We start from the raw sequence: 14287 nt of genomic DNA, 5'->3' as shown, positions 1-14287 counted from the left end.
ACAGGCTGTACTCAATTAGCTTTTTGGATGCTTTGATAATGAGTCACAAGTATCAATAGGTATCTTTGTCAAACACACTGAGTCACAAAACACACGGGATGTCGCCATCCTTCTTTTACAATGCTCTTGATTATGTACAGGGCTCTTTACATTGTTAGGTAGTTTGAAAACTATGTAAAAAGATCTTATAAGTGAAAATGTTGTTGTATAATAACTTACTAATAGTGAGGAGACAGACGATATAGTAACAAAACTAACGCTACTACGTTAGAAAACTTAAAATCAAATTTCACTTAATATGGTTACTAAGCACCTTACATAGATTACTAACGACATTACTTATATAGCAAATAAATTAATATATCTGTAGGTAAAAAATTGTGGATCATGGAATCGACACCATTGCCATCATTTATTGAAAATGACAATAATATTTATTGCAAATATAGTAACAGTCAATTGACTAACATAAATCTTACACAAGTAACTATGTTAAGGCGTATAGTAAACGATGAGATGATGATCTCAAGAACTAAATAAAAGAAAATAAAAAATGGAAGCTGCGGAAGTGAAATGATAAAAATCATTTAAATGTTGCAACATAGATAAAAACTTTTAAAATAAAATTAGTTAATAAAGTCAAACTAGGATTAAGAAAGCAGAAGAAATATACTGAAAGGAAAGAAGAATTAATAATAAAGACATGAAAAAAGAAAACATAATGGAGCATAAATTAGATATAATGCTAGCAGCAAAAATGGACAACAACAAAGACCACAAAGAAAAACCTAAAACAGAGCGACGTCGATCCAGTATATTCTCATTGTTAAAAATGAAGAAATTATCCAGACAATTTTCGGAACCCACGCAGTTTGGCAGTTTGCACTTGAAGAGAAAGTTTTCTGTTGACTCTGCACTTTTGACGGATTACAACAAGAAGCGAGATGTCTGTGATGTTTTTAATCAAATTGATACTGTTAGGGTTAATGGAGGTTAGTATGTCAAACACTATGCACTTACCTAATTATGATAACTATTAGGTTAAGTAATGATAATTATATTGAAAATTAATGAGTTATAGACTGTTGGCTAAACGAGTAAGGCGACAGGCAGCCTGGTGACATTGATATTGAAAGGGTTGTAACCCTAACTAGCCGTGAACAGGTTCACGGTAATGAAACGGGAAACTTCCGGTCCACAAAATTTATTAAAGAAGTAAAGTTAAAAGAAAGGGCCCTAAATAGGCCGAGTAACTGAATTACAGATATAGGTACATGAAGGCTGTAGCCTGTTATAAATTATTACACATGATTTAGCTTATTTAATGATTATAAACGTAGTAAAGAACCAAAATTACCGATTATACGCGATGGAATTTGAAACAGCTCCGACTGTTGGGGCGGTCGAGCAGGGAGTAACCGTGGAATTGGAACCGTGAAACAAAATGAAGGAAGATGAAACAATTCAAATTTAAAATTTAAATACATATAAAATAAAAAAATTGTAGGATACAAGTGGAGAGAGGCGATACAAAACGGTGAGATGACGGTGTAAGGAGGTCACACCGTCACAATATTCCGTCTATATCTATCAAACTTATGATATAAAAGCAGTAGTTTTGGTAGCAGTGGAATTCCTTGAGAAAGAGTTCGTATAAGGAAGCAATACTACCATACCTATTTCTACTGCCACGCAGTAACGAGAGCATTACTGCGTTCTCACTTTGAAGGGCAAGAGTGCTGGTGAAACTATAATCACATGAGACGTGTTAACTTTATATCTCAGGGCGAGGGGTGCAGTCACAGTGCCCTCAGATCTTCACATTATCAAAAGTTTGACAGGTTTAGTAGAAACAATGATTCAAAGGAAATACAAAATCTGAAATTCAAAAAATATCAATATCATAAGGCTGTCTTTCTCCGTACTTGGTTAGAAAAATATGTTAGGGTTTGTGAAGCGTACTTGGTAAAATTTTTAGAAACGTACACACAATTTTAACATTGTACAACTTGTTAATTCGGAGCACTCTGAATATGCGACACGAATATAGAATCCACACTATCAAATCCATCCAGATAGGATAGAACGCGTACAACGCGCGTTTACTCGCTTTCTAGCATATAAAAATAGACAATGCCCGTATAGAGCAGACTTCGGCGAGCGTCTGTTACATTTCAAGTTAGAGGCGTTAAAGACTCGGGAGACAAGTTTTCGTCATAACTTTCCTGTATAAGGTTTTACATAGCCAGCTTGACTCGCCCCGAATAATGCCTCAAGTTAACATGGCGATACCCAGAAGGCTTCCACGTTACCCAGTGCGAAATATATTTTCGGTTCCTGTATCTAGTACTAATGCATTTTTCTCCACTTTACCGTAGCATGAGATTTTTGAATGACGTTAATATAGACGAGATTGACATCTTCCACGACTCATTATATAAGTTCAAACGGAACGTCACAACTGCTTTAAACTCCTAAGACGCCACGTCTCAGGGGTTTTGTTTTATATTGTTTAATAATTTTTTAGATAGTAGTATTTGTTCTTTTTTGTTTCTATACAGTATTTTGTTCCTATTTTCTTTTTAAATTAAGGCTTTTTTTCGTAAATGCTGTACATGCCCGTAATGGTACAACATACCGTATAAGAAATTATATGTTATAACAGTGAAGTTTCTCTATGTATGTGCCTATGGTGTATCTAAATAAAATAAATAAATAAATGTCCAGGAGGACAGAAAGTAAAATGATCTTCCAGGTGGAATCGTAAATAACTTGAACTCTAAACCACTTACTATGTGATTAATCACAAGATTTGCAAACGATGTGGGAAGGGCTTATGACCACTTAGCGTTTACCAACGCTAAACCTGTAACTATAATACATGCAATATAACTGATGTTCTTACGTGCTAAACAAGATCACATGAAAATAATAATTTTAACCGCTCTATGTGGCTCTATTACCAATATTTTATGACGTCCTGTGCCTGTGTCTTTATTTTATATTTCTCGTGCAAATTGGTGTCTATTTTATTGTTCATCAAAATGCGTATGCGTATAAGAATTGGATCGACTGCACAGCGAAAATCCTGACAGTTAGTGTGAATAGGTATCGGAATAACGCAATCAACTAGTTTAAAAGACAGTAATTTAGATTCTCCGAAGGGGATATTTCATAAATTTGATTTGGAAAAACTTGAAGCTCAAATTTCGAACTGCAGAATTAGTAGCTAAAGTTAATAGACAGTTTTGAATCGTGTGTTTAAGCTAATGAGAAGTACAAACTGCAAAAGTGCACGTTGACCCCCAATTAATAAGAATCAACTTTGCTCAGCACTAAAAAATCTTGTTACTTGTAGCGTTTAAATATCTTTTTGTTATTAAATAATTATAATGGCTAAAATTGATTCTTTTTTATGCTAGAATTTAGCACAGCAACTGGCTATCCAGGGAAAGTGAAAGACCGTCTCGTGACATTAATAGTTTAAACGACTATACTGAGTCGCAAGAATGTCAATGCCACTAGGCTGTCTTTAGCTTGTTAATTGTCTTAACTATGTCACAAGATCAAACTGGATATAATCAACTTGAGATTAGTTGATTCGAACATTAAATAATATACTTTTTGATAAAGTACAAGTATGCTAAAAGTATTATGCTAGATGTAACCAAAGCTATCAATCACATACCTTATCCCCCTCTCCTCCCTCTAGAGTTAGCAGGTGCAGCATCAGATACTGACAGCGAAGTTTCACAAGGAGGCATGGCCGACCATGCCGCCGATGAAGATAGAGTGACCAAAGAGACGGAGCGGCCTAAAGGACGTAAGGCAGCGATTATTGAAAGGCTCGAGAGTTTGTACATTGAGGACCCTGACAGAGAGACCGGCGCCGTAAGTAAATACGTATATGCTTGTTACAAAATAACTGAAATAATTTAAGCGTCAAATTCAGAATGATAGAAAAACACACGATCAGTCGGCGACGGATTTAGCCAGAAAGATTTGGCTGTAAGATGTTGATGATGTTCTGGCATCGATAGTAGCCTTTAGTACCTTCACTTAATCGATATGCTTATCTGTAAATAAAGCGACGTCAATGTCCTATCAATATCCGTCGTTAATTGTGACATCTCCCGTGCTGGATACAACAATAATAAAGAATGAATGAATGAATGAATGAATGAAATATTCTTTATTGCACATAAAATTACAATTAAAATACAATACAAAAGCTTAAGTATAATAGTAGTAGTAAGTCAATGTGCAACAGGCGGCCTTATTGCTATGTAGCAATTTCTTCCAGGCAACCTTAGGATAGACATTTCGGATATGCAAAAGGGGTGCAACCAAAGAATATCATCATAAGTACTCTACATAATAAGTAATAATAAAAATATATACATATCCATAGATTAATATACATATACATACAAATAACAATAATATTATTAATACATACATAACAATAAATACACAATAATATTAAATGCTTATATACTTTTAATAGAAAAAGAAAAATGAAGTACAAATGTAGGAAATAAATGAAAGGATAGTAGAGAACAGACGAAATTTAGGAGTTGAGGAAGTGATCCTTGACACGTTGTTTGAAGGAATCAAGAGAAGGGGATCGTCGAATCGATTCAGGGAGAGAATTCCACAATCTGATCGCAGAAACGGTAAAAGAGTTGGAATAAAAGTTAGAGGTATGAGAGGGCAAGTTAAGTAAGAGAGTATCAGAGGAGCGAAGGGGACGACAGAGTGTAGAAGAGTGGAAAGTAAAGCGATCTTTAAGATAAGAAGGCGTAAAGGGATAGAACAGAATTGAATAGAGAAGTGAAAGAATATGAAGATCTCTACGCCGATGGATGGGCAGCCATTTAATTTGTGCGCGAAATTGGGAGACATGGTCAAATTTACGTAGTCCGAAGATGAACCTAACACACATATTTTGGAGCCGTTCCAATTTATTGAGCAGAGTTACTGACAAATCTGGGTAGCAAACATCTGCATAGTCCAGTATCGGGTGGAGAATGCTCTGGGCCAGAGTAATTTTGGTTTTAGTCGGCAAAAAGTTTTTAAGCCTTCTCAGAGAGAAATGCGCACCAAACACCTTCCTGCTAACCTCAGCAACTTGCGGCTTCCAAGTCAGACATTTATCAAAAATTACCCCCAAATTCCTGACTGTATCCAAATAAGGAATACAGACACCATCGAAAACCACAGGGGGTAAGGAGGCTAGATTTAGACGAGAATTGAACCAAGTGCTACCTATAATAATCGATTGTGTTTTGGATGGATTAACTTTAAGGCCAAAGGACTGACTCCATTGACGAATGGATTCAAGGTCCACATTGGTAGTACTAATGGCACGTGGTAAGTCTTGAATAGACGACTGGGTGTAAATCTGGAGGTCATCAGCATAAAGATGATAAGAAGAAGTGAGGGATTGTGTGATAGAGTTAATAAACAAAGAAAATAAGAGAGGAGAAAGGACGCCACCCTGCGGGACACCGGCGGAAATATCGCACCACGTAGAGAAAGAATTCTCATTGCGTACACACTGCCGACGTCCACAGAGGTAGCTTCGAAACCAATCAATAACTGCTGGAGATATGTTAAGAATACGCAATGCCTCCAATAATAGGTCAAAGTCAACACAATTGAAGGCATTACTGAAGTCAAGGAGTGTCAGCACAGTCAATTGTTGATTTTCCATACCCAAACGGATGTCATCAGTGATTTTCGTGAGTGCAGTAGTCGTACTATGACCAATGCGGAAACCAGACTGGAGAGGATTGAAAAGGTTGTTCCTGTTTACGAAATTAGTCAACTGACAGTGAACAAGCTTTTCTAGGACTTTCGACAGGAAAGGAAGAATTGAAATAGGACGGTAGTCTGAAGGGAAGTTTGGTTTGGTTTTTTTTGGTAATGGAATGACATAAGCGTCTTTCCAGGCAGAGGGGAAAACACAGGTAGAGACAGATTTATTAAGGATTTTAGTTATGACGGGAGTGAGGAGATCGAGGAGCGGACTGAAACTGTATAGGTTTTAGCAGTTGTAGCAGTTAGGTTTTAAAGCTTCACCAATAACAAAATGTTTTTAAAGCAATAGAATATGTATTGATTTCACAGGCCGGAGAACTAGTAGAAGAAGTTGCGGAAGAAAACAAGTCACTCCTATGGTTCCTGCTTAAGCAAGTAAGGCCAGGCATGGACCTGAGCAAAGTCGTTCTGCCTACTTTTATTCTAGAGCCCCGATCTTTTCTCGACAAACTATCTGATAATTACTACCATGCGGATATGTTGACTCAGTAAGTATCACACTTTTTACATACACTGATTTTTACTAACGATAAAACAGTCGTGAATAAAACACAATTGTTTTATCTGTTTTATGAATTTGCAAAAGCTTTTGACAGAGTTGACCAAGATATTTTTTGAATTATGATTTATGTGAATCGTTTAATTGTTGATGTGTTATCAGTTTTTAGAGCGGTAATGTCGCTTTTAGATTAGATTAACTGCTAAAACCTATACAGTGTCGGTAATAACGATGGGTGTTCCACTAGGTACTATTCTTGGTCCACACTTTCAACTTATATACTGTCCGGTGTATTTGTTTAAATCTGATTACCGACATGATGAACTTTCCAATTAATTCTTTCTTTCTCAGAGCCCAAACTCTAGAAGACCCCTATCTTCGTTTCAAATGCGTGTTGCGATGGTACCTCTCAGGGCTCTATCGTAAGCCCAAAGGCCTTAAGAAACCATACAACCCTGTCCTGGGAGAATCGTTCCGCTGCCGTTGGAAACACAAGTCTACTGATAACTACACTTATTACATTGCTGAGCAGGTAAGAAGTATACGCTCGATGATTTTAGGAAGTTCTCGATGTTTCCGGAATATTTAATACAAAGATTAGGTAATCTTCAATCAAAGTTGAGGGTCCAACTGTTGTGAGAACACAATACCGCACAGGATATGTAAACAAGACGTGCGGCTGGTGGCAAGCGATACACTTATTCATAACAGTTGCAGTACCCCACAGAGGTTTACATCGACAGACCTACAAGGTATGTCACGGAGAGTGTGCAAGGGAATTGCACAATTTAATTCCGCCTTCCCTTTTCCAACATCGGGGAACCAGACGTAGGCCCGTATGTTGTAGAAATTCCAAGGATTCACATTTATATGGCGAAAGGCTTTGGCACGGAATTCCCTTCCTACTTGTTCCCTGAACGGTATAATTTGGGCCTTTTCAAGGCAAGAGTAAATTGACATTATCTAGGTGTGCATGCTCCATCGTCGACCTCATAGTCACTTTCCATCAGGTGAAATGGAGGTAAAAAGCGCACTTGAGGCACTGCCATAGCATTTGTCAACCTGATACAAAAAGTTGTCAAGTCCTATGTGAGGCACATAGGACTTGACAACTTTTTGTATCTTAATAATTACTGTTTGGAAGCAGAAATAAGTGTAGTAGCAGTACTTGACGAACTTTTTCACAAGAAGTTCTACTGCTACCATAGTGTAGTGCTTAAAAGTTAATCAATCTCTGTAAGGTCATGTGTATTCCACACGCTACTGATGGATCTACGCGATGGACAAATTACGTGATGCGAAATTATAGGCACATGAGGCTTGTCATCTTATGTTTCAGGGTGACGGGCGCAGTGGCAGTGCCAAATCTTTACGATTTAAAACTTTTGGTGGCACTGCAACTATCATAGATAAGCGTGTCGCTTGCCACCCGACATTTGATATCATATACATTATTTATTGTATTTGGAAAAGTTAATTTCAATTTCCCAAATTGGTCTTGGAATCCAAACTAGGACCTCCGCGTCCAATCTCCACAACACAAACCATTGGACCAACGAGGTCGTCGTAATTCTCTCCAACAAAACTACCCGTGCCCGGTAGTGAGACAGCCATAGGCTAACACAGCGTGTTGATTTCCGTTCTCGCCATATTTAAGAAATTAATTATAGAAATAATGCGAAATTATCCAAAAATAATAAAAAAAATATTAAAAGAAAAAAAATAAATTAAGGTTTACTTGCATTGAATAGGTTATTACAGGATGGTAGTTATTACATTTGAGTTCATCTATTCAGGCATTATACAAAAGCATGCAAAATTAAATGTTATCTTCTAAGTAGTCATTTACATTATAATATTCATTTTTAATTAGGTACTTATACAGTTCAGTTGCCATTCTTTTAAATGTCAGATTTTTTATTTTAATTGGTAGTCTATTATAAATTTTTATGCACGTGTAATATGAACTTTTTAAGTAGAGTGTAGTTTTAGATATATTTTCAACAACAAGTCTGTCTGGGTTTCTTTTTGCGCGTGGATTATTTTTTATTGATTTTTTAAATAATTTTAGATGCTGTTTGACAAATTTACAAACTTCATAAATATACATGGAAGGTAAAGTCAAAATATTTAAATTCTCGGACAGCAGCTTGCAAGATTCCCGTGGGCTGATGCCGCACATTGCTCGTATACATCTTTTTTGAGTTATAAATGCTCGTTCGACATAAGTTCCATTACCCCATATGATTAATCCATAACGCAGAACCGACGCGATGTAGCCGTGGTAAGCGAATAAACAAATTTTTTTAGAAGTAATTTGTCTTAACCTACGAAGGACGTATACAAATCTGTTCATTTTGCTACAGACGCTGTCAACATGGTTGGTAAAACTAAGATTTTTATCTATTAATATACCCAAAAATGAAACTGTCTCTAGCTTTTGTAAAATCTTTCCATCATAGTTAATGTTTATATTGATTGGTGTACATCCTGTTACAGCGAATTGAACATATTTCGTTTTTTCCAAATTAACGTGTAGACTGTTTACATGCAACCAATCTACCACGGATTTTAGTGTGTCATTAATTTCAGTTTCATAGTGATTGACGTCGTTATCAATTGAATTTATGACTATCGCAATGTCATCTGCAAACATGATACATTTGTGCTTAGTTATTAATGGCAGCAGGTCATTAATATATAGCAAAAATAATAAAGGGCCTAATATACTTCCCTGAGGAACACCAAATCTATTCAAGTCATAATGCGAACAGCATGTGTGTCAACATATTTTTTTTATCTAGGTAGTTTAACTCCACCCATTGCTGTCTGTCATGTAGGTATGACCTAAACCAATTCAATGCAATCTATCATGTGCTACGGAATCGAAAGCTTGAGACATGTCCAGAAACAATACTGTGCTGTGCTTTTTGTGTCAAGAGCTTAAATCACTATATCTACAATATTGAAAACAGCCTCAGCAGTCGATTTTCCCTTTTGGAAGCCGAATTGTTCTGGTTTAGTAATGTTAAATTTTGTGCAGTAGTTCATTTTTCGAATATACATGCATTTTTCGAAAATTTTGGGTAAAATCGGGATAAGAGTAATCGGGCGGTAGTTGGATAGCTCAGATTTATCGCCCTTCTTATAGATCGGTTTCACTATTGATAGCTTTAATAGATCACGAAACATGCCACTTTCAAAGCATAGATTTATTAAATATGTCAAAACAGGTGCGAATCCGTTCTTGCATTGTTTTAAAATTTTTGTTGAGACTTCATCATGGCCACAATATTCTGGCTAATTGTATCTAGTAAAGTTTTTCAAAATTGTCTTGAAGTCGTATGCATCACGCAAGGGCAGTGACCCCGCCACCCGGTTCACCGAGCTAGAGATACGTAATTTTTCTCGATCGCTTCTTTACCTATTTTTTAAAATTATAATTATGTACAGGGCGCGTGAAGTTTGACACTGAAGATTTAAATCCAACTGCCGCTTACGGTAAGAACGGTCCAAAGTGCAAAATGTCAAGCTTGACGTGCTCTTGACTATACCAGTGTTGTTATGATTTCTTATTTATTTACATTAATTAGAAAAGTTGACTGAAAAAGTTTTTTGTTACTTAGATTTGGTACTTACCAATTCTAGGTTACATGAAAGTATTGCTAGAAGTATCTAGCTTCACAGCTGGTGGCTGGTTCCGTACCGGAGCCACCACCAACTATGCAGAGATTCGCACGTGGGTTTCGATTCAACATTATACTCCTCAACTTTGAAAGCAGAAACTTCGACACTCGTATCCTCCGCGTAAACTAAACGTTTTACATCATGCCATAAGAATAGACACGCACTTGTACTACTAGCTCTTGCTTACATACTAAACCACATGTCATTTCGTGACAGACTAGAATAGAATGTATCTATGCGGGATGTCAGCGTGACGTAGACGCAGTCAGTAGGGGAAGCAAGTTCGACTGATCTACCAATTGCGCGCTTGAAACGACACTACCCCGCCTGTCGCTACCCGCCCCCACCACCAAATGGATCTAAAATGCGTTTCTTTCTGCGCATTTAAGCTCATTGTTCAAAATGTTTGCAAGTGCCGATGCCGTGCAAATCAATGACCTTTGGATCAAATTTGTTTACCGCAATCAAATAAAAAATAGGAATTTACGAATTTTTTTTTTTCGATTTATTTTTAGTCATTTGGGTTCAGTTTCGGATATAGAATGACCTCTGTAAATATGGAGAGAATGCAAATCAACACCTTGTATAAGACAGTTTTTTTAATTACAGGTTTCCCACCATCCACCAATGTCCGCGTTTTATGTGTCCAATAGGAAAGAAGGATACATCATAGAAGGCAGTTTGCTCGCTAGGTCGAAATTCTATGGTGAGTTTGTTTCCAAGTTATATTTCATCGATAAGCATTTTCATAGAATCCAATATAAGCTGAACTCAAACACAAGCAACCACACAGAACAAAATATACAGTGGAATGGTTAGTTTGTATGGCACGTGTGCCAACAGTACGCGAGTTCCGCAAACTTGAGCTCAGTCCGCCATTTTGCTGTGTACGTTATGGTTGTACCAATTATCTCACGTTAAACCTTGAAAATCTTGGAAAAATGCGTTATTTCGTTACTTTGGATTTGGATTCGTATCATCATTAAGTCTTATTTTATTTAATTTTAATAAATTTTAAATTTTCTGTTTATCGCAATGTTTTTTTTTTTGTTACATTAAACGAAAATAAACCTTGTACCGTCGCTTCTTTTTTGGAGATCTAAGTAAACATCTCGAATTCGTCGTCGTTCAGGTATTAACCGCTAAATAGCAGCACAAGCATTGAAAAATAAAGTGTTAAAAACAAAAGCAAAGATCCACTACAAGCATGTAGAAAAATTCATAAGGTCCGCTTGTTCGTTCTGCAGCTTAGTTGGCATAGAAGACGTTGGTTCGAGTCCAGCCGGATTGAAGTATTTTTTCTACATGTTCGATCTTTCTATTAATTAATAATTCTGACAACTAGTGGACTAATTTCACGATAATTTCAATACAGGCTACTAAAAAAACCGACATCAAAATTCATATATCCCCTAGTTTTTTTTTTTATTTAAATGGGACCACTACTGAGGTATCCTATTTGCAACAAAAAAAAAATCATCAATATCGGTTCACAAATCCCGAAGATATAAAATAACACAGAGTCGAATTGAGAACCTCCTCCTGTTTTTGAGTCACGTTCAATAAAACTTAAAAATTATTAGTAGCCTTAAACTCTCACGAATATACTGCTTAAAACAGTATGAAATTGTCAAAAAATCTTTGTACATTTAAATTGTCTAGCTTAGTATATTAGAAATAAATAATGAATACACTTTTATCACAGGAAATTCGACTTCAGCAATTCTCGAAGGCGGGGCCAGGGTGCATCTCCTAAACTGGGGAGAGACATACTTTACAACAGCACCATATGCACACTGCAAAGGCATTGTTATAGGCACCTTGAGTATGGAGTTGGGTGGAAAGGTAAGTCACTATCTTATCGAGCTCTTAGGTTTTTCACATAGGAAATGAAGGGTGTCATATTTCGGCGATTCCGCGGCCGGTTACCTGACACTAGATTGCGCCACACATCGCCGACAAGTGCAATACGTGTAGATTAGTTGTTTAGTTTATTGTCGTATTATGTTGTATGTATGTTAGTCCTTATGGTATATATTTATGGGTCATGTGACCTGAAATAAATGTCTAAATAAATAAAAAATAAAATTAATGCAAACCCTATTCTGTACTATAGTTATAAAAAACACACGCTTTTATGTTTTCAGATTCAAGTTATCTGCCAAGAAACAGGTTATCATGCTGACGTAGAGTTCAAATTAAGGGTGAGTTATTTTTAATTAAGATATAAATTACAAGTCACCTTCATTTCCTTATTGTTATGTTAAACTTCACCTCGATAACTATGAAAATTAATATTTAAGTTATATAGACCATTTTGGGATGAGTATTGTGTATTGTGTTATGTAGTTTTACAGATATAAAAATTGTATCGCATGGCAGTATATCACATGCAATGTGTGATAAACCTCCCCGTGACATATTTATTTCAGTTGATAAAGCTATGTTGCCATTATGAAATTATTTTTTTGTTGCTAATACTGAATCGGTAAGATGGCACTGGAGTCATTCGTTCTTTTGTTTATTTGGTAATGAACTATTGTTATACATTTTGAGGAAAAAAAATGACTATATCAAATTGCGTAGTTTCAGTATTTATACATTTTTATATTAGTTATTATTTACGTGTTTCTAATTACTCTCGTGTATTAAAAATGGTCTCCTCACCACTCTCAATAATTTATATATGTTATATATATATATTGGTTTTTATTATTTCTTTTTATCTCGTTTGTCGCGCTCAGCTTTAACGTTAATAAAACTACTGTGCAATACTGTAAAAATGTTTTAAAATCAGCTGTGACCTAGCGATCACGTTTGGCACTGCGACATCCTTTTGGAGCCATTGTTCGAGGCGCTTGCGATGCGACAAAAATATGTTGGTACGGTGCTCGCTATGTTAGCTATTGTGATATAATTTTAAAATGGCGGTTTTATCACTAGAATTTGACAGCTAAATGTGGAAATAATAGCTTTATCGCTGCAACATGCTGCTGGGGTTGGAGTATAACTTAAAACACGTGATTTCTTGGTAAACTTTTATATTCGGAAACACTTAACAATCACCTAATATTACAAATTAATTCTTTTACCTACATGTTATAGAAATTCTTTAACAAAATGAAATGTTCCAATTTTATCTTCATTCAACGATTAACCGATTAACTACACTAACTTTGCCTCTAAAATCCTCTTACATCTCCTTTTCCCCTTCATAAGCTGCACTGCATCCAATTCGGATTTGGCTGGTGTTCGGCGGTTTCATTGGTCAAAACGCCAGCCAATAAGTGTACAAAGAAATAATCAAAACCATATACTAATTAATTGAAAACAAAAGTTATCGAGTTACACACTTAAATGGAACATTATAGAACATTAATTATATGGAACGGTGATCTTATAACAATGTAATATTCTCTTTCAGTCATTCCTTGGCAGTTCTGATCAAACGAACGCGATATCGGGGCGCATTAAGAAAGGCAAGGACATCATCGCCGCTGTAGAGGGATATTGGGATGGCAGAGTTGAGATCAAAGACAAGAAGACGGGGGTAAGTTGACTGTTACCGGGAACTCTGGTCCTAATAGATTCTTAACATGACTACGGGGTTGGAACATTAAACGGAGACTTGCAATTTTAACTAACATTTAATTTCGGTAGTTACAATAAAGAAACAATTATTATTTCCAAACGTTAGTTCCCAATTAAATCTAGGATAAGGTGATTACAACATTACAAGACTACTCTGACTCTCAAAGTAGGATAACCTGTGACATCAGAGTCACAGTGTTCCTCCCTGTCTTAATTAACTACCTTACTACAAAAAAAGAATGACAACAAGGTTTATTGTATTACATTGTAATCGGAGAAAAAAATTAATAATAATAATGTAAAAGAAAACAGAAGTTTTTTTTTATAATATCAAGAGACGGGACGAACAAGTCGTGCTCTTGATGGGAAGCTACATGTCTGTCCATAACAATTGCAGTTCCTTCCAGAGCTTTCGCCCATCACCCTGAGACATAAGTTGACAAGTCCCATGTGCCTGTAATTTCACCAGCACCCTTACCCTTCAAAGCCGTAACACAGTAATGCTGACATTACTGCTTGGCGGCAGAAATAGGTAACGTGGCAGTACTTCCCTGGACGAACTCTTTCACAAGGAGCTCTACTGCTAGTAACTTAAACAAGAAGAATAACTGAAACATTATGCAAGTTAAACAACAACAAAAAATATTTATAATAACAAACTAGGTGGCGTACATAAAGTATGTATGT

At 36.2% G+C, this 14287-nt stretch overlaps 1 protein-coding gene across 1 annotated transcript in view; it reads left to right on the top strand.

The window, feature by feature from the left end:
- Positions 1–811: 811 nt before the first annotated feature.
- The window catches only part of LOC113234454 (oxysterol-binding protein-related protein 8-like), a 23861-nt gene continuing 10385 nt past the window's right edge, over positions 812–14287 (top strand). Inside the window, exons 1-8 of the mRNA XM_026469764.1 lie at positions 812–992; positions 3713–3891; positions 6133–6311; positions 6674–6854; positions 10619–10715; positions 11715–11854; positions 12157–12213; positions 13434–13559. Coding sequence (XP_026325549.1) covers positions 833–992; positions 3713–3891; positions 6133–6311; positions 6674–6854; positions 10619–10715; positions 11715–11854; positions 12157–12213; positions 13434–13559 — 1119 coding nt within the window. The 5' untranslated portion in view covers positions 812–832. The remainder of the gene's footprint in view (positions 993–3712; positions 3892–6132; positions 6312–6673; positions 6855–10618; positions 10716–11714; positions 11855–12156; positions 12214–13433; positions 13560–14287) is intronic.

This window comes from Hyposmocoma kahamanoa, unplaced genomic scaffold (assembly GCF_003589595.1).
Source record: "Hyposmocoma kahamanoa isolate Upper Pololo Valley unplaced genomic scaffold, ASM358959v1 84, whole genome shotgun sequence".
Classification (NCBI taxonomy): Eukaryota; Metazoa; Arthropoda; class Insecta; order Lepidoptera; family Cosmopterigidae; genus Hyposmocoma; species Hyposmocoma kahamanoa.
The sequence above is the reverse complement of the archived record's forward strand: the minus strand, read 5'-3'. Positions and strand labels throughout refer to the sequence as shown.